This window comes from Carassius auratus, chromosome 25 (genome assembly GCF_003368295.1).
Source record: "Carassius auratus strain Wakin chromosome 25, ASM336829v1, whole genome shotgun sequence".
Taxonomy (NCBI): Eukaryota; Metazoa; Chordata; class Actinopteri; order Cypriniformes; family Cyprinidae; genus Carassius; species Carassius auratus.
This window is the reverse complement of record NC_039267.1, coordinates 7,092,155-7,113,956: the sequence shown is the minus strand read 5'-3', so window position 1 is coordinate 7,113,956 and position 21,802 is coordinate 7,092,155. Positions and strand designations below refer to the sequence as shown.

Sequence of the window (21,802 nt, the reverse complement as noted above, 5' to 3'; positions counted from 1 at the left end):
AGTTTAAATCTAGAAATTACTTTTTAAAATTTTCTATTCAGTGGTGGCTTCCCTGGAATTAAATGATTTGTCAAGAAAAAGTTCAAATGTAATTTAAAACTCTGCATTTTAACATATGAAATAAATATTCAAATGTACTGTATTATATATTAGGTTGACTATTAGTGTGCAGCTGTATTATCTTCACTTTGTTTATCACACTGGAAAAGTTGAGTGCATGCATTATGGGATACAATATTTCACACAGTATGTTTTGTGTCCATCTTACTGAACATACTCTCATATACGCATTTCAAACCGAACGATTCATTGAACCATTCCTATTACATTTGGAAATAAAAAGAGCTTAAAATGTGTGAAATATGATTTTCTTAGTGCCACTGCTCTCAACAAGCCAGCCCAAATGACGTAACAGGCACTGTGCTGTCTGCCCAGTGGCATAACGTTCGGGAAGGGCCAAATGACAAGGACTGCAAAAGTCCCTGCAAAAACCTCCCTTTTTTGGGGTGCGTCAAAACATGATGAACTTATAGCAACAATAGCCAAAGAGATAAGAGATAGTCAAAAACATCAATTATTGGCAACATTAGGAGCATTTGGCATTTCCATTTAATGTAGGCCTGTTACATTCCAGTTACATTTTTCTTTGGCTATGATTATTATGAAGTTACCTTTATTATTAATGAATTTGCCCTGCAAAACCGCATAACTGATGTGCTGCGAGGATAACAGAAGATAAGGCTATTTACTCCTCAAACTAAATGTTTCAAAAAAGGTATTTTAAAACAGGTCTGTTTTCAATTAAATATAGGCCAATAAATTCCATTATCGGCATATGTTGAAATAGAATCGTCTCTCATCGTCTCTGAGAGAACATGCTTTTTTACATAGTTTATTGAATGATATTAAGATGTTCACCGGCATAATTCTTGTGTGATATCCATTGTCTTGCGTTTATGATTTAAAACAGAAATATTTCCGAAAAAGATAAATGGTATCTGACACATCTGTTTTAATTCACATATTCACAGAGCTATACATTTCTATATGATATATTTCTTGCTGTTATTTTAATATTTATTAAAAACTTGATTTCACCCCTCAAAGGATATAGAGGAGTTCAGCTTCATCACTCAACTTGCTGGATTGACTGACCACCTCTCAGTGGCTGCAAGATTGATTGTGTCAACTGGAGAAGAGGAGACTTAGGACCCGGCCATAATTAAAAAAAAAATCAATGCCACGAAGAAAGAGGGGAGAGGCAAAGCGAGAGAAGTGAGTGAAAGGAAAAACAGCAGGAGGAGGCATTCGTCAAACTTCCCGACAGATGAGGGCAGGGTGATTGAGAGGGTTGGTAAGTCATAAAAAACGATGGATGAGATAGATGGAGAACACAGACAAGAGATGGGGTGAAGGGAAGGAGAAAACCACCAATCAGCTCAAAGCAGCATAAAGGTGTGTGATTTTGTGGACCTTGGTTCTCCATCCACCCCAGGACTCTGTGTTTACATCTGAACTGAAGAACAAAATTAAAGATTTACTCACCTTTGCACTTCTGAAGCTTCTCTGGGGCCCTTAAAGGGGCAGAGGCCATTTTCTGGTGCCATGACCCGGATATCCGAATGAAGGCTGTTGCATGGAAGAATGCATACATTGACTATTCCGGTTGTCCTGTCACACAATAGGGACAAGGATGTGTACGTCTGTGTGTTTAAAGTTCCACCGCAAGATCTATCCCTCAGCATTCTTCAAAAGACCTCAGCAAGTGTCTTTCTTTTCTAAAGTCTTTCTAAGGTTTCTATGGCCTTGCGCCATCTTTTTAGGGAGTTTATATACTGATATACAATACTGATCAAGGTTGCATTGTATGGCCTCATGTAACACTAAGTTAAATGATTGAGAACATGTTTTGTTGACCGCTGGGATATCAAGTCCTGAAGTATGGCAGGGGATGTCATCGCTCAAAACTATGGGAAAACTGAGCAATTAATGGGGATTCAACCTCAGACTGTGGTAGGTGCATGTTTCTCAGTGCACTGCCATGTTTGTCATGGCCTGCATGTTTGACGTGAAATCCTGTGACGCAATCAACACAGGGTATTTTTCACACACAAGCCCCCTCCCCTAACACTTTTCCTTCTTGCAGTATTGCTGTGGCTCAATCACAGGAGAATGATGTCGTAAAGGGCATCGCATTTACACTGTTTACATATTTGAGCCAAGATTGTCGTCCCCTGCAAATGTTTACACACTTATCAGGCAATGGTACCCCAAAAACTACCCCAGGTAGACCCACTGAAGCTCGCTCTTCATGTGTTAACACAATTGCTTTTATACTCTCTAAAATTCTCTTGTTATAAGTTGTTATTATTGCTAATATTGTTATTATTATCATTATTCTTATGATTAATATGATTCGTAGATTTGACATGTGCTTTTTACAAATGACTACATTCCCCATGATGCTTTAATCTGCTTTTTGCTGTGTTATAGGTTTCAGCAGTGTAGTGTAGAGCTCCGCCCTGTTTTGACTGACAGACTAATTGGCCAATCAGTATGCCTATAAACAACTTTAGAACTAAATGCTGTGTTCCGTTCAGTTTTGAATGCGCTAGGGAATGCAACTGAAGCACCAGATCCAAAAGGCATTATATGTGTTTTTGCATATGTATTCTCTGTAGATGAGGAAATACATGCTAAAATACTAAAATAATAACAGAACATATTTTTTCATCAATGGTTTGAAAGGTTTTGAGCATGGAGAGTAACTCTTAAGAGTTGGATCTTGTTAGTGAATCAGCATCAAACACGATAGATACTTTTTGGTCAGTCAAAAACATATAGTGCATGCATTGAAGTCCGGTTCCTGAATAATTGACTCTTTTGAGATATAAAGTTGAAAAAATTGACTGTTTTCGATTGACAAAAAATAACTTATTCAAAAGCTTCACTTATATACATAGCTGATTCACTAAAAAGAACAGACTCTTAAGAGTTAGTGTTCATGACAACGTCTAGTTAAAAAACACATTTTACATGAGTTTTGTCAGTATTTTATAAATATTAATAAATAAAAGATTTCATGTTTTTGTTTATTTTTTAATTTTTATTTACTATAGCCTACAAGGTCAGAAAAAAAGAACTGAAAAGTCATTAAAAAGTGCGTAAAATATTTGTACATTTTATTGTATTTATTCAGCAAATCATTTTATTTGTTTAATGGAATAAGTTTGTGGTTGGAAGCCAGTGATAGAAACATCCCACGTCAAACTTTGGATGAAACGCAGCACTGATCTAGTCCCAGTGCACCCTCAAGCCACTAATTTTAATCTTTCACATCATTCTTCAATCAGGTCAGTGTGCCATAATAATTAACCCTATCCAGACCCACCAGTACTAATGCCTATAAGGGAGCACAGGTTATGATTCAGATTATCTCTTGGTAACCCATGTTCATTTAATTTGAAATAAAGCTCTTCCTATCATATCTAAACTGACGTCATTTTTCAAGGACACTGTCAAAGGGTCAGACAGGGAGGGATGTAGTAGAGATGCATGCAGTTAAATAATGAAGCTTCACAATTTCTCACTCTCATGGCTGTAAATTTAAGATCTTACTGTTCTCTATATATTGTTTTCGAAACTATGTACTTTTTGTTGTTTTTTCTCTTTTCTTTTAAATTTCGAGGAATGCTGCTTGCTTCAAGCTTTCAGCTGGTCAGGCTCTCAAGGGGAAACATGGAAAGGGAAAAGCTTTCTCAGTGTCAGCTCTTTTTAAATGCATCTTGGTTCTGCTTTTTATTAAAAAATCCCTCTGATTCAAAGTGTGTGTTTTTATTATTAGTTAAAAATATGTTAAGAGTTTTGTTTACATTTTTCCCAGTGGAATTACCACACCATATAAATATATATGATTTTTTTATATATATGTATGTATGTATGTATATATATATATATATATATATATATATATATATATATATATATGGTGTTTCTTTGATGAATAGAAAATATTTATTCAAAATAGAAATATTTTGTAACATTATAAATGTCTCTAATGCCATTTTTGATCAATTTAATGTATCCTTGCTGAATGAAAATATAAACTTATTTAAATATATATATATATGTATATATATATATATATATATATATATATATATATATATATATATATATATATATATATATATATATATATATATATATATATATATATATATATATATATATATCTTACTAAGTAATGGTAGTGTATTTCCAAAATGTAACACTTTAAATTAAAAGTAATCCCGCATAATTGTGTACTGTCCAAAGCTTTAATTTTACTCATTCTGTATTTCTGAAAAAATTCCACAGGAAGCAGATTACAAGGTTGAACCAATGAGTGTTGAATGCAACGTCATTTTAGGAAGAACCTGTTGTAACAAATGCTTCAAAAGCAGACCGTCGTATATCTCCTGTAAACAACTAGACACCTAACTGGTTTTAGGATGGTTGGGTATGCACTTATTCAGGTTTCATACAGTAGAAACACGAGCCATTTATAAAATTCACACATTTGAATTCAAGTATATCAATACATTTACATAAGTATACATTTACTTCACCCTCAATTACCACAAACAGGCTATTATTTTCTTCTTCTTAAAATTAAAGTAAAAAAAATCTCTCTAAAATGTGTTTTAAATAGTTATGTTTATTATGTTCAGTCATTTTATGTTGTATCCAGCCCAGGTTTTCATGATTAAACACATAGCAGCAGAATAAATGGCTTGTACTGTAGCACTGCAAGTGTTTGCTGTTCGAACAGAGCAAGAGCTCTTATTCTGACTGATATCATTTGTCCTGATCTTAATTATAGACCAAAAGAAGATGTGATACTAGCCGCGACATTTACTTTCTTACAGGCTCCATGATCTAAATTAATTGTTTTAAGCTGTGAACCTATGTTGGCATTTTTTAGGCTCTTTTATTTATTGAGCCACACAAGTACACACCCACACACACACAGACACACACACACACACTGCTGTTCAAACCTTTTGGATTAGCAAGTTTTTGCATTTATTTGAATGCAATTTTTTATTGAAATTTAAAATAACAGTTTTCTATTCTAATATACTTTAAAATACAATTTATTCCTGAGAAACAAAGCTCAATTTTCAGCATTATTATTCTCAGTGTCACATGATCCTTCAGAAATAATTCTAATATGCTGATTTATATTCAAAACAGTTGTGCTTCATATTTTTGGGGGACCTGTGGTACTTTTTTTCATGGATTCATTGATAAATAAAAAGTTAAAAAGAACAGTGTTTATTCAAAATACAAATGTTGTTACAATTTAGACCCACTATTCAAAAGTTTGGGGTCAGTAAATCTTTCTCCTCTTCTTCTTCTTCTTTTTCTTCTTCTTCTTCTTCTTCTTCTTCTCTTCTTTTGTGATAAATTAATATTCAGCAAGGATGTTAAATGGATAAAACGTGATGGTTAAGACTTCTATTTTGAATAAATATTTTTATACTTTTTATTCATCAAAGAACCAAAAAAATACTGAGCAGCACAACAGTTTAAAAATGGATGATAATAAAGTAATGGCTGATGAAAATTCAGCACTGCGTCACAGAAATAATTATGTTTTAAAGTAGGCTATATTAAAAAGGAAACCAATATTTGTATTTATGTATATATTGTATTTTTGATCAAATAAATATGGCCTTGATGACCATAAGAGACTAGTAAAAAAAAAAAACATAAAAATATCTAATACCCAAACTTTGAATGACAGTGTATATATAAAAATCTATATTAATGCACCAGTTAATGCACACACAGCAAAATAAAAAAGAAAACATAAACATCGCAATCAGTGTAGATTAATTCGACAATAACTTACTCATATGACTCAGTTGATTTAATAAATCATTCAAAAAGAATCAAGAGAGCCAATCTAAATGATTCCTTCACTGAACAAACTTACTGGATCAGCTTAATTGTCATGGTTGCTAAACTGCAATATTAATGCCAACTAATGTACAGCTTATTAAATTGCCCCAATAGATCTTCATGAACGAGTTTTCCTGATAGGACTGTTTACCTGATATGACATTCAGTACTAAAGTACTGGTCTTGTGCACGACAGGAGCACTTGCTTCCATTTCAGTCAACCTTAACTCTAGTTCTTCAAAAGCTACAGATAATGCAGCAGCTTGTCAATTTTAACACTGCATGCAGCGCTTGAGTTGTCGATATGCACATTTCCTCTCTCAGTGATCTCATTTCGCATTTTCCTGTTTCGCTATTGTAATATTTTAGTTTCTAGTCACTATAATGCACTCCCTGTACTAAAAAAAACAAGATATAATTCCAAAAATACAAACGGTTAAAGGAACTAAAATTAATAGTCTGCCTAGGCATGTTGATCTTTTTCTGCAAAATTGATGAAATGAAAACAGCCACAATGTAACATTAGTTGGTCATGTAGATAGAGAATATCTATGCAATAACCTGAATTTAGTATCTTCTTACTTTGTTGCAACTCAAAGTTGTTACTGTAGCTGTGGAGGTAGAACTGTGAAGAACTAGTGATTTTGTGTTTATGTATCCAATGTTGTTATTCTTTCTTGACTGCATCAGTAACTTCTCAGCTACTCTTTTAGTTTAAATGGTCATAATAATAATTTTGGTCATAAAGAGGAAAGCTATTGACAGGCGATGAGTGAAACAGCATTTCAGTCAAACCCCCTCTGTCATATTTTAAGTACTAGTTTAAACAGGTTAATGCATTTTGACATGAACAGGCCTTAGAAATGACCACCTCTTATGCACTTGGTTCTGCAAGATATATTTTTATTTGAGAAATAGTACATGTTTGTAGGATAGCCTGTAGATAAAATCAGGGAACTGTAGGCCTTTATTAAGCCTTAATTAGACCTCTAGGACTCTGAAAGCAAGTCTCTTCATGGTACAGGAAAAACACACTGAGAATGAACTTTCATGTTTTGTGATACAATTAAAATAATATATGTGGTGTTTTGACATGGGCTTTTATAAACAGACCAGCTGGCAGGGCTCCACCATTAAAGAGATGCCATGAGTTTGGAGATAACAGTTGGAGGTCAAGTGGGGGAAGACTGAAAGATAACCATATTACTGCTTACTTGTGAAAAAAATTATATGACAGTGTTACGATGGAGATGTACAGCTGGCATCTCACCTGTATTGTCTTGAACAATATAGTCTAATCTTTGGGATCTGGAACTTCCCGACTTGAGAGATTTTTTTTTTTTTTTTTTTGCCAACCGAGAGGACTTTTTTCTACAATATAGAGAAGTTAAAACTGTAATTTCTATCTAATATGTCACTGATATCATGTAGCATAGTCTTACATGTATCATATGCTTTAATTAAGTTAGTTTCCCCCTGGAAATTAAAACAGAATTAAATCTTCTTTCTAATATATTGATATGTTTGTGTGTTAATGACAACCAATATAATGTTACATAATAATGCATTGCAACGTAAGACAAGTACACTTTGAAAGTTATTGTAACATTTTCTATGTCTTTTATTATTTAGCCTATTTTACTGCTGTCTCAGCTACAATACACGAAGAAGCTTTAAAAAGTCCCTCCGATAATTCCCTTGCATTTTCCAATACAAATTACCAATAGGCTATTAAAGGGATTCCTTTGAAGCTTGACAAAAAACAACAACGGGATACCTTTGTTACATAATCTAAAAAAGTCCACTGGGAATTGCTCGGATAAAATTAGTAATGGATGCTAAGTTATTTCCTTTTGATAAGACATGATTTAAAATCACATTAGCTGAATAGTTCTGGAGAATACAAAACTGATCTGTGAATCATCAGGAATGTACCTTAACATAATTGGTTCAAACATACTGACATATACAGGTGCTGGTCATTTAATTAGAAAATCATCAAAAAGTTTATTTATTTCACTAATTCCATTCAAAAGGTTAAACTTGTATATATCATTCATTCATTACACACAGATTGATATATTTCAAATGTTCATTTACTCTAATTTTGATGATTATAACTGACAACTAAGGAAAAACCCAAATCCCAAAATTCAGTATCCCTGAAAATAAGAATATTACTTAAGACCAATACAAAGAAATGATTTTTAGAAATCTTGGCCAACTGAAAAGTCTGAACATGAAAAGTATGAGCATTTACGGCACTCAATAATTGGTTGGGGATCCTTTTGCCTGAATTACTGCACCAATGTGGCATGGCATGGAGTTGATCAGTCTGTGGCACTGCTCAGGTGTTATGAGAGCCCAGGTTGCTCTGATAGTGGCCTTCAGCTCTTCTACATTGTTGAGTCTGGCATATTACATCTTCCTCTTCACAATAACCCAAAGATTTTCTATGGGGTTAAGGTCAGGCGAGTTTGCTGGCCGATTAAGAACAGGGATTCCATGGTCCTTATACCAGTTACTGGAAGCTTTGGCACTGTGTGCAGGTGCCAGGTCCTGTTGGAAAATGAAATCTGCATCTCCATAAAGTTGGTCAGCAGCATGAAACATGAAGTGCTCTAAAACTTTCTGGTATACAGCTGCGTTGACCTTGGACCTCAGAAAACACAGTGGACTAACACCAGCAGGTGACATGGCACCCCAAACCATCACTGAATGTGGAAAATTAACACTGGACCTCAAGCAACGTGGATTGTGTGCCTCTCTCTTCTCTTCCCTCCAGACTCTGGGACCCTGATTTCCAAAGGAAATGCAAAATTTACTTTCATCAGAGTCTTTATTTGTATTTAGCCCAGGCGAGACGCTTCTGACGCTGTCTGTTGTTCAAGAGTGGCTTGACACAAGGAATGCGACAGCTGAAACCCATGTCTTGCATACGTCTGTTTGTAGTGGTTCTTGAAGCACTGACTCCAGCTGCAGTCCACTCTTTGTGAATCTCTCCCACATTTTTTAATGGGTTTTGTTCCACAATCATCTCCAGGGTGCGGTAATCGCTATTGCTTTAAACCCTTTTTTGTACCACATCTTTCCTTCCCTTTGCCTCTCTATTAATGTGCTTGGACACAGAGCTCTGTGAACAGCCAGCCTCTCTTGCAATGACCTTCTGTGTCTTGCCCTCCTTGTGCAAGGTGTCAATGGTCATCTTCTGGACAACTGTCAAGTCAGCAGTCTTCCCCATGATTGTGTAGCCTACACAACTAGACTGAGAGACCATTTAAAGGCTTTGCAAGTGTTTTGAGTTAATTAGCTGAATAGAGTGTGGCACCAGGTGTCTTCAATATTGAACCTTTTCACAATATTCTAATTTTCTGAGATAAGGAATTTGGGATTTTCCTTAGTTGTCAGTTATAAACATCAAAATTAAAAGAAATAAACTTTTGAAATATATCAGTATGTGTGTAAAGAATGAATATAATATACATGTTTCACTTTTTGAATGGAATTAGTGAAATCATTTGATGATATTCTAATTATATGACCAGCATCTATATATAAATTGTATATTTGATGTGCTTCATATGTGGTTTTGAAACGAGCTTCATGACATGCACACACAAAGTTGCTGAAGTGTGTCTGCTGAAAAACTGTTTCGTTATGATACAATGTAAATGCGTATGAGTCAGAGGACGTTAAACTCATCTCCGTCCATTCAATGTCCAACAGGTGTGTGAGAGATTTGGTTTCTTTTAATTGTCAGCCAAAAAAATAGTGTTTTCTAGCTGAGGAAGGGGCATTTGAATCTTAAGTGAAACTGGCCATGTGTGTCTAAAAACGAAAATGTCAGAAGTTCACACTATTAATGTTACCGATTACATTTGTCATGCATTCATATCTCTTTCGAAAGAGGATGTGATACTTGATGGGACATTTTTGCCTTCTAAATGTGGTGCCAGCGTGTCTTTAAGGATGTTTATAAAGGCAATAACTTTTAACACTTAGGTTTATGCTAATTAGACAATTTTTTCATTCAGAATCACAATGAGATGCTAATGTCAAAGATACATATGCATGAAATCACATTTTAAATATAAAAGGTATTTATTCTATCAATAAAATATATGGTTGTTGTTGTTGTTATTATTATTATTATTATTATTATTCTAGGCATCACAATGTCTATATATAGCTCATTCTTTCATTCTATTAGTAACAAAATACAATAATAAAGTTGAAGTAAAAAAATATCTAATTCAGGTCAGTAAAAAATAAACAATAACATGCATTTCATATGAACCCTCTTATTTTGGTAAAATAATTAACAATTTGTAGATTCTGTCAACTTTTGACTTCATCTGTATATGTTTATAATATTTGGTTAATTTCTTCTTCCTTTTCATTACCTTATATACATTCAATCACAATTTCTATAAAATGTATTTATTATAACAATAATAAAATATCATTTTATTATGTTGTCCGAACAGACAACACAGCGACCGTGGCATACACCTACCAAAAATGTAGTCTGCGCTCCCGTTGTCCCTGTAGTCCCAACTCCTCCTTTGGAATCGGAAGGTTCCAGGCCTGCTCAACTGTACAGCTGACGAGCTGTCTTGAGCAATGATCCTGGGAGAATGGCGACTCCATCCTCTGATGGTCCATCTGATTTGGAGATTGTTCAGAGCCGCTCAGGTAGACCTGTTTGCTTCTACAGAGACCTCTCACTGCCAGCTGTTCTGACATGCATTTCCCCCAGTGAGTCTTCTCGCGCAGACACTGTGCAAAGTCTGGGAGGAAGAGGAGCAATCTTGCTAGTGGCGTTATATTGGCCCACTCTTATTCAGTTCCCCGAACTAGAGCTCCTCATGACAGCCCCTCTTTGGCCAATTCCTATGAGGAAGGATCTACTGACTCAGAGACAGGGCACTGTTTGGCATCTGCATCCAGACCTTTGGAAACTCCATGTCTGGTCCCTGGATGGGACGCTGAGGTTCTAGGTGACCTACCTCAGGAGGTAGTGAACACCATCACTTCAGCAAGAGCACCGTCTATGAGACATGCTTACGCCTTGAAGTGGAACCCGTTCATCAAGTGATGTATTTTTTTCCCGAGAAGACCCCCGAAGATGCCCTATTGTGGTCGTGCTTTCCTTTTTGCAGCAAGGGTTGGAGCGAAGGCTGTCTCCCTCCACCATCAAAGTCCAGGTTACCACTATTGCTGCATACCATGACCCGGTGAATGGGAAGTCTTTGGGTAAGCATGACCTCATCATCAGGTTCCTTAGAGGGATCAGGAGGTTCAATCGTTACCGGCCCCCCTCTATACCCTCTCAGGACCTGACTCTAGTGCTAAAGTCACTACAGCAGGGCCCATTCGAACCTTTGCATTCAGCTGAGCTAAAGTTTCTTTCATTGAAAACTCTGCTCCTGCTTGCACTGGCCTCCATCAACAGGGTAGGGTACCTGCATCCATTTTCAGTCGACAGTTCGTGTTGGCGTGACTAAAGCCCTGACTTTGCTCTGTGCCATCCAAACATTGAGATGCTACGTAGACCGGATACAAAGCTTCAGGACCACAGACCAGGTCTTTGTCTGTTAAAGAGGCTGGCAGAAGGGGAATGCTTTCTCTAAGCAGGGGATGGCATTTGGATGCTTATCAGGCACATGGTGTGCCTTGCCCGTTCAGGTTGCAATCTCACTCAACTAGGAGTGTTGCATCCTCCTGGGCGCTGGCTTGTGGCATCTTGCTGACAGATATTTGTTAGGGCAACCCCTAACACATTAGCTAGGTTCTATAGCTTTCGTGTAGAGCTGGTATCCTCCTGTGTTCTCACCTCAAACGGGAAATGGCACTGTAAGGCCCCGGTTAGTGTTGGCTTGCTTAAACTGCTCCAGAGTGTCGGTACAGTAGACCCTGTTGAGATCCTCCAAATATATTCATCAAAATTCATGATACTTTTGATGATGCTTTTGTGTTTGGAATGTGAGTCTAATGCATCTAATTTCCATCTAGTATAATTTTTTTCAGTACTTCAGTGTTGTTTTGTTTTTTTTGGCCACTGTAGTGAAAGAGGAATTGAAAGCTTTGCTGTTAGGACTGTCCCTCAAACAGCCTTTGCCTAAATATGACTTGTGAAGGTCAGAAGAACGTGTGGGATGACAGCAGATACGGCTGGACTTTCTTTCTGTGTGGGTTGAATTCAACCCAAAATCTCCCTCCTCAAAATCCACCCGTAAAGGGATATTCCCTCAAAGAAGAGTCTCTATAAAGTCTGCCTCCGTGGACAATGAGCCACACAGCAACAAGTCCAGCCTGAGTGCTTTACCTCTAACAGACTTTCTGGACACCCAGCCAATCTAATACAACACACCGACCAACATGTCTGCTTCTCGCTTCGTCATTTTCACCGCAGTGGTGGTGCTTCTGTGCGCAGTTAGCCTCAGTGAAGGTAAGATGGAGGAGAAAGATAAATTAACATATTGAAAAACAAGCAGTTTAAAACATTTTTTTAAAAATCTGTGCAATGTACAATCTAGTTGTATTCTGTTTTAACAAAAAACTTGTCTCTATATTCTTTAATCTAGGTTTACGTATTGGACCACAAAGGTGCTGTTTTACCTTTTCAACCCGTCCTGTGCCAATCAAAAGAGTGGTTGAGTACAGCATGACAAGCCAGCAGTGCACCAATGAAGCCGTTCTGTAAGTGTCACAACAATATATCTCTGAAAATTTACAGTAGTGTTATTCTTCTTATTATTATTATTAAAACAATTTTTTTTATAAATTTTATATATTTTATATTTTTAATAACCTTGCATTTGTTATATTCATAATAATAATAATTATGTTTAAACTGGTTGGAACTAATTTGACCAGCAGAGCAATTCCTTTGTGTCTGATGGTATTGAATTTCTCTGAACACAGGTTCAAGACTGTGAAGGGTCATTACGTGTGTGCCAACCCCACTGACTCATGGGTAAAGGAGAACATCAAGATCATTGACAGCAGGAACGTCGGAAGCCAAGGGACCTTGTAATCATGTTGACCTGCGTCCTCCAACTTCTGAACCATTTTGGAAGCACTGGACAAGTGTGGAGTCTGAGCAAAACTGAAGAAAAAAAAAAAGAAAAGAAAAAAGAATGCAATTATTTTACTCACCGACAAATGCATTGTCTCTAACTGATCAGTATACTGAAGCTAAAGGGTTAAACAGTCCAGAATGTATGTTGTTTAAGTTGTTTATCTATTTGACTTATGTCATTTGTCTCAGTAATGTATTTCTAAAAAGAGTGTTTTGCACTGAAAGATAAAGTATTGCAGATTATCAGCCTATAGCTCAAAGAATCTAGTTTATATAAGAACAATAAATTAATCGGAATATTTTTTTGACGTGTAGTTTAAGACAACCTAATTATGATAGTGATCTGTTTATGTAAGTGTTTGCTAATGTAACCTCCTCACAATAAAGACACTTTTGGATAAAGACACTTTTTGTTGTATTTCGCATTATTCACACTGTTCACACTTACAGAGGTGCTCAGGTTTCAAGATTTATGTACATTTGAAAACCGTTAACATTTGTATATTTGCATACAACAAGCTGACCGTGCATCCTGCTTAAACTTTATCTGTGGAAATATTGTCACAGGTGTCCCATGGTTGTTATATATTAAAGGTCCCGTTTTTCGTGCTTTTTTGAAGCTTTGATTGTGTTTACAGTGTGCAATATAATATGTGTTCATGTTTCACACGTAAAAAAACAGTATTTTTCACATGATTCACCTATCTGCATACACTGTCTGTAAACATCTGTACACAGCTGTTATCACTGTCATAAAAACGGGCTTCTAACTTCCTTGTTCTATAAAGTCCCTCCTTCAGAAATACGTGACGAGTTGTGATTGTGCCAGCGGTTCCTGTGTTGTGATTCGACAGCAGCTGAGAGCAGCCGGCCCTCCTGCAAACGTGATTGGACTAGTTTTTGAGAAGCATGTGGGCAGGAGCATGTGCTGGAGATGTACTTATAATCACAGGAGCGTTTTTGACGAGATGCACATGAAATTCGCATTTGATTTTTTTGCACTAGTTAACAAAGCTAAACAGCGTTGCCCCTTTGTGTAATAAGTTACAGAAACTGTTAAACACACCAACTTAAATAATAAAATACACTTACTGGTTGTGGTCCATAAACAACTCCTTCTCCGGACAAAGAGGGAACTGCTCCATCTTTCAGGAATAATCTTGGTGCGAATCCGGCATTAAACTGATTGAGACTGAGGAAGCTCGCTGTCCTCAGCAAAATGTGCAGTACATAGTTTTACATGTGGATTATAATTTTTGGGAACTGAGTTAAACATAAATTGCAACCATTAATCTCCAAGTACAGCGTCCCTGTGAAGGCCAAATAAAGGTGATTGGACTCCGAGATGAAAATAATAGCGTTTATAAATATCTCGCTTGGCATTGAACCTTGAGCTTTAGAATTTTACAGATAGTATGACAACAACATTACACACTAACTAAAGTTTAAAACATGGGATCACATAGAACGGGACCTTTAAACTATTTTATATTCAAAAAATAGTGGGAAATAGTGCTTCAGCGAGTGTACATCTGTTGTACCATAGATGGGCCGCTATACGTTATCCATCCGCCATATTGGAATATCCGTGAATACTCAAGAGCAAGTTCCCACTGCAACTAGTCTGTCTTCAGCGGACGTCAGATGTTTTGCTAAACTAACACAATACAACAAGATAAAGCCGTTAGCTAAAACTGCATTTTAAAATGTATTCTCGTTTAAAAACCTGTATTATTGAGTTAATACCAGTTAAAAACACAAACCAACACATTCTTATCTGTGAAACGTTTCTTAGGGATTTTAAATCCTGACAGTTTTTACAACCAGGATTGTGGCATTTTTGATTATTCTTTGACCATATGGTGAATGACGTCAAGTTGACCATTGCAAGATGTGCTTGGAGCAGTCGAATGAGGAATCCCTACATATCTATGGGCTGTACACTCAAAGAAAATTGTACACTTGCAAGGTATGAACTCATTCACTCAGATTTTGAACCGCACTACAAAATTGCAGGCACCCTATATAGTGCACTTTATAGGTGAAAGGGAGCAGTTTCGGACACAGCTCTAGCCTCTGTAAACTGTACAAAAAAGAAGATGCAGCTCACTGTCAGATTAGCCAATCAAAAGGCTTTTTGGGGTGCATTATGCATGTCAATAAATTAGCGCTTTTATATGAAAAGCCGGTAAACGGAAAGATGAAAAATATGATAGTTTATCATCAATGACATTTTAACCATCATAAAGGCTGAATAAAATAAAAAAGAAGCAAGATGAGAGTGAGTGAAAACTGAAGTGTTTCATCACTGAGTAACGAGGCAAGCATTGTTTACTTTGGTCTAATAATTAGAAAAATAACTTTGTCACTAGCCCAAGATATCCCCCAGACTGTACATCATTAATAACACAGTTCTTTGGGGGTATTGAAATTGCTGTGTAAACCAGATGGAAAGTTTGGGAAGAGTGTATGATCTTATGCGTCTGACGTACTGTACAGTGTGGTGTTTTTAATCACATAGGTTTGTGGTCATGTGTAGTCTACTGATGAACTTGAGAAGGTGTAATCTTTAAACAGAACACAGTTTAGTTCTCTTTTCTGACCGCAAATACACGTCATGTTGGTAACAGGAAGTGAAGCTGTCCATTTGAGCTCCAGATACTGTATGTACATACAGTATCTACTGTATCTGTGGGATTTGACCGTGTAGTGGTTGTGGGATTGGGATTCAGGATTAGTTTCTGAGAAACTACAGAGGTATCTGGGTCTGATGGATTTTGAGGGATGATCAGTTGGCCTAAAACAAGGGCTTTCAACCTTTTTCAGACCAAGGACCCTTTAGAGCTTAAGCCTGTTCTAATAACATTCTTGTATCACCATAATGTATCTACAGCAGTCTACTATGGGGGGCCGTACAAGCCATAATTCATTCTGGCACTCTCACTTACATTCTCCTTTCACATACATACATTTCTACTCTCACACACATACATTCTCCTTACACCTAAATATATTTTCTACATTACTGTAGCCTATATGTATTTGTACTGAATGCATTTTATGGTAAGGAGAAAACTATATATATATATATATATATATATATATATATATATATATATATATATATATATACATACATATTTAAAGTTTGGTTCTAAAACGTTTCTGTTCTTCTCGACTGACCTCTGGTGGTGGATTTTTATTTATGTAATTTCTAAGTACTAAATTAAATAAATGCTAATGTAGTTTCATAAACACGTTTCCATCTTAACATATATATATATATATATATATATATATATATATATATATATATATATATATATATATATATATATATATATATACATATATATATATAACACACACACAGTAATGATCACATACATTCTTAAAAATAAAGGTGCTTCTAAAGGCTCTTCAAGGTGATGCTATAGAATAACCATTTTCGGTTCCACAAAGAACAGTTCAGTCAAAGTTTCTTTTAGAACCATCTCTTCCTTACCTTTATATGATCTGGAGAATCCTTCTTTCACCACGAAGAACCTTTTGTGAAACAGAAAGGTTCTTCAGATGTTAAAGGTTCTTTGCGTTTAGACAATCCATTTATACAAAAAGGTTCTTCTATGGCATAGTGAAACACCTTTATTTTTAAGAGTGTTTTAACCCTTTACCTAACACTCTCCTGCAGTCCATTACTGACACCTACTGTACTGATGAAAGTAGACTACACAAAATATTATGTGAAAATGCTTGTCTAAATTATGCTCTTGATTTGTGATTAATTAGATCTCAAATTAGATTAGCATCTAATGGCTACATCATGGTGTTACAGATAACTTTGAATATAAACAGGACTCCTTAAATTAATACTTGTACATGTAATCATGTTTTTCTATGTTCATCTATGTACTGTATAAAGGTAGTGAAAGACAAGTTGAACTAGAATCCTAGTAATATCTCTGGAACATATCTTGTCTTTAAAATAAAACCTTGTAAATAGGATTTTTAAGGATGAGAATTTATTTGAAACAGTTAATGAAGCATTCAGCCTCGACTTAAAGATTTAAAGACTTGACTCAGACTTCAGATGAAAGACTTGTAGATGTGTCTGATATCAATATTTGTGATTTTCTTGAAAATAAATAAATAAAAATTGCATGAACAAAAAGATTCATGAATTTATTTCTTTTGATTTGTGATACTTCAGCTACTATCAGTGATTCTGAAGTGTCACAAACAATGTAATCTTTCAGTTTATCTAACATTTAATTTTAAGACAGCTAAGTCGATCTATCTATATATCTATATCTATATATAGATATATATATATATCTATATCTATATCTATATCTATATCTATATCTATATATATATCTATATCTATATATATATCTATATATATCTATATATATATATATATATATATATATATCTATATCTATATATAGATATATATCTATATCTATATCTATATCTATATCTATATCTATATATATATATATATATATATATATATATATCTATATCTATATCTATATATATATCTATATATATACATATATATATATATATATATATATATATATATATATATATATATATATATATATATATATATCTATATATATATATATATATATATATATATATATATATATATATATATATATATCTATATATATATATATATATATATATATATATATATATATATATATATATATATATATATATATACATATATATATAAGAAACATCTTGAAGAATGAGAAGACTGGTGTGTTTGCGGTTCCTGTATGAGACACTGCATTAAAATAACTTTGACCTAAAACTTATTTTTGTGTCTTTCCTCTCAAGTTTAAAACAAAATCAGGGAGAGAGTTCTGTGTAGATCCAGAGAGCCCCTGGGTGAACGATCATGTTGATGAAGTGGACAAAAGAACAACCGTCTAAAAAAAGCAACACTCTTTCTATTTTTGAACTGTGCTTTTCATATTGTAATTTTAATCCTTGTGTTATTTTCTATATAAAACAATTTATTTACAGAATAATTTATGTGTTTGGTTTAGTTGTTTTTACCAAAATATCATTGATAAAATTATAATAATGTGGTAAAAAAAAAAAAAAAAAACTCTATTACATGGGTCATTTCATGAAATCGTGCCTTTTCCACTTAGAGGGGAAAAAAAGTTTAATCAATATTTTTTAAACATTAACGAAATCAGGGCACACCAACACAGTGATTTATATTTTATAGAAAAAAAAGCATACTTATGCCAAAAAAGCAATGTTTAACAATGAGATATATGTAGCATAATATGCAAATGTGATTTTTATATAATTTTGCTAATTTAAAATCCTGCTGTAAAAGAAAACTCATAGTGAGAGACAGGCCAAAAACTTTACCCTTACTAATTATTATTACAAGTTACATATATGTACATTCAGTCACATTTTATATTAAAGTATTTATTCTAGCTTTAATAAAATATAATTTTATTAAGCTATTATTGTTGTTTTTATTGTGAAGAGGAGGAATAATTTAATGCATAATTTACTTATATTTTAAAATCTGACTGGGAGGGTGTAGTTCTCCTAAAAATGAACAGTCTGACCTTCCAGCTTAATTTGTATATGTGACCAAACTATTTTCATGTTCTTATATGTTTTTCTACATTCAATATTTAGTAAAACTGACAAAACTGTGTCCCCTCTGTAATACCAGATACATTCATCAAAATTCTTGACACTTTTGATGACACTTTTGTATTTGGAATGGCATGAATGTGAGTCTAATGCATCTAATTTCTGTCTAGTATAATGGCACACTTTGTTCAGTACTTCAGTGTTGTTTTGTTTTTTGGCCACTGTAGTGAAAGAGGAAGTGAAAGTTTTGCTGTTAGGGCTCTCCCTCAAACAGCCTTTGCCTAAATATGACTTGTGAAGGTCAGAAGCACGTGTGGAATGACAGCAGATACGGCTGGACTTTCTTTCTGTGTGGGTGAATTCAACCCAAAATCCCCCTCCTCAAAATCCACCCGTAAAGGGATATTCCCTCAAAGAAGAGTCTCTATAAAATCTGCCTCTGTGGACAATGAGCCACACAGCAACAAGTCCAGCCTGAGTGCTTTACCTCTAACAGACTTTCTGGACACCCAGCCAATCTAATACAACACACCGACCAACATGTCTGCTTCTCGCTTCGTCATTTTCACCGCAGTGGTGGTGCTTCTGTGCGCAGTTAGCCTCAGTGAAGGTAAGATGGAGGAGAAAGATAAATTAACATATTGAAAAACAAGCAGTTTAAAACATTTAAAATCTGTGCAATGTACAGTCTAGTTGTATTCTGTTTTAACAAAAAAACTTGTCTCTATATTCTTTAATCTAGGTTTACGTATTGGACCACAAAAGTGCTGTTTTACCTTTTCAACCCGTCCTGTGCCAATCAAAAGAGTGGTTGAGTACAGCATGACAAGCCAGCAGTGCACCAATGAAGCCGTGCTGTAAGTGTCACAACAAAATATCTCTGAAAAAGTACAGTAGTTAAATATTGTTTTTATATATATTTAAAACTTTGCATTTGTTATATTCATAATAATAATAATTATGTTTAAACTGGTTGGAACTAATTTGACCAGCAGAGCAATTCCTTTGTGTCTGATGGTATTGAATTTCTCTGAACACAGGTTCAAGACTGTGAAGGGTCATTACGTGTGTGCCAACCCCACTGACTCATGGGTAAAGGAGAACATCAAGATCATTGACAGCAGGAACGTCGGAAGCCAAGGGACCTTGTAATCATGTTGACCTGCGTCCTCCAACTTCTGAACCATTTTGGAAGCACTGGACAAGTGTGGAGTCCGAGCAAAACTGAAAAAAAAAGAAAAAAATGATTTTTGTACTCACCGACAAATGCATTGTCTCTAACGGATCAGTATACTGAAGCTAAAGGGTTAAACAGTCCAGAATGTATGTTGTTTAAATTGTTTATTTGTTATGTGTCTTACTAATGTATTTTTTAAAATAGTGTTTTTCAATGAAAGATAAAGTATTGCAGATTATCAGCCTATGGCTTGAAGAAACTAGTTTATAGAACTTTTTTTCCTACTTGTCGTTTAAGACAACTTAATTATGATAATGATCTGTTTATGTAAGTGTTTGCTAATGTAACCTCCTCACAATAAAGACACTTTTGGATAAAGACACTTTTTGTTGTATTTCGCATTATTCACACTGTTCACACTTACAGAGGTGCTCAGGTTTCAAGATTTATGTACATTTGAAAACCGTTAACATTTGTATATTTGCATACATCAAGCTGACCGTGCATCCTGCTTAAACTTTATCTGTGGAAATATTGTCACTTTATGCATGTCAATATATAAGTGCATTTATATGAAAAGCCGGTAAGCGGAAATAAATGTAATAGTTGATCATCAATGACATTTTAACCATCATAAAGGCTGAATAAAATAAAAAAGACCAAAAGCAATGAGACAAAAAGAAGCAAGAGTGAGTGAAAATGTAAGATTTTCATCACTGGACAGATCTTTTCGCTTTAACATGCTAAAAAATAAACAACAAAATGTGATTCCGCTTGACAGGTAAACATACGGTTAATCTGGGTAGCGTACAAAGACTGGACATAGTTATATCTGCCAGAAGTTATAGATTGGCTATACTAGAGCAAAAGAATATATATAAATCATACGAAGATAAAAAGTAGATTGATCACTGCAAGCATTGTTTACTTTGGTCTAATAATCAGAAAAACAACTTGTCACTAGCCCAAGATTTTCCCCAGACTGTACATCATTAATAACACAGTTCTTTGGGGGTATTGAAATTGCTGTGTAAACCAGATGGAAAGTTTGGGAAGAGTGTATGATCTTATGCGTCTGACGTACTGTACAGTGTGGTGTTTTTAATCACATAGGTTTGTGGTCATGTGTAGTCTACTGTTGAACTTGAGAAGGTGTAATCTTTAAACAGAACACAGTTTTCCGACCACAAATACACGTCATGTTGGTAACAGGAAGTGACACTGTCCATTTGAGCTCCAGATACTGTATGTACATACAGTATCTACTGTATCTGTGGGATTTGACCGTGTAGAGGTTGTGGGATTGGGATTCAGGATTAGTTTCTGAGAAACTACGGAGGTATCTGGGTCTGATGGATTTTGAGGGATGATCAGTTGGCCTAAAACAAGGGCTTTCAACCTTTTTCAGACCAAGGACCCTTTAGAGCTTAAGCCTGTTCTAATAACATTCTTGTATCACCATATGAATGTATCTACAACAGTCTATTTATATTTTTAGATTATTATAGCCTTTATGTATTTGTATCCTACATTCTAATGTTACTGAATGTATTTTATGGTAGGGAGAAAATTAATTATTTAAATTAATTCAAGCTTCTTAAATTTATTTGTAATGCATATTTTCATAATTTTTACAAAGTTTAGTTTGATATAAAACTGTAGTTGGTCTAACACAACACTGACTTGAGCGTTGACCATTATAAAATGCTTAAAGTGTTAAACAGTTGTGGATATCAGCTTTGGCTACAGTTTGTATGCAAACAGAAAACCTTCATATTAAGAGTGGATTTCAGCTTTGGGTGGAAAAAAGGAAGCAAGATTTATGTGTCTGTTGCATGTGGTTTTCAGAAGTGTGATGGTGAGAAACATGTTAGTTTCTATCTGCAGCACACTCTTAGACCTCTCTGAGTCCAGGGGCCTGTACCATGATGGTAGCTGAACAA

General features: G+C 34.9%; 2 protein-coding genes and 1 pseudogene across 2 annotated transcripts; 2 read left to right on the top strand and 1 right to left on the bottom strand.

Annotated features, from left to right (window-relative positions):
* LOC113042820 (sorting nexin-1-like) overlaps positions 1-1,594 on the bottom strand; it is a 10,798-nt pseudogene extending 9,204 nt beyond the window's left edge.
* Positions 1,595-12,304: 10,710 nt separating this feature from the next.
* Positions 12,305-13,439, top strand: LOC113043870 (monocyte chemotactic protein 1B-like). The gene is made up of 3 exons (XM_026203451.1): positions 12,305-12,400; positions 12,537-12,651; positions 12,877-13,439. Exons 1-3 carry the CDS (start codon positions 12,331-12,333, stop codon positions 12,986-12,988), a joined length of 297 nt encoding a protein of 98 aa, XP_026059236.1. The 5' UTR covers positions 12,305-12,330; the 3' UTR covers positions 12,989-13,439.
* A 5,757-nt stretch (positions 13,440-19,196) lies between these two features.
* Positions 19,197-20,240, top strand: LOC113043869 (monocyte chemotactic protein 1B-like). Its single transcript, XM_026203450.1, has 3 exons — positions 19,197-19,292; positions 19,425-19,539; positions 19,723-20,240. The coding sequence occupies exons 1-3, from the start codon at positions 19,223-19,225 to the stop codon at positions 19,832-19,834; spliced, it is 297 nt and encodes a 98-aa protein (XP_026059235.1). The 5' UTR covers positions 19,197-19,222; the 3' UTR covers positions 19,835-20,240.
* The last annotated feature ends 1,562 nt before the right edge of the window (positions 20,241-21,802 follow it).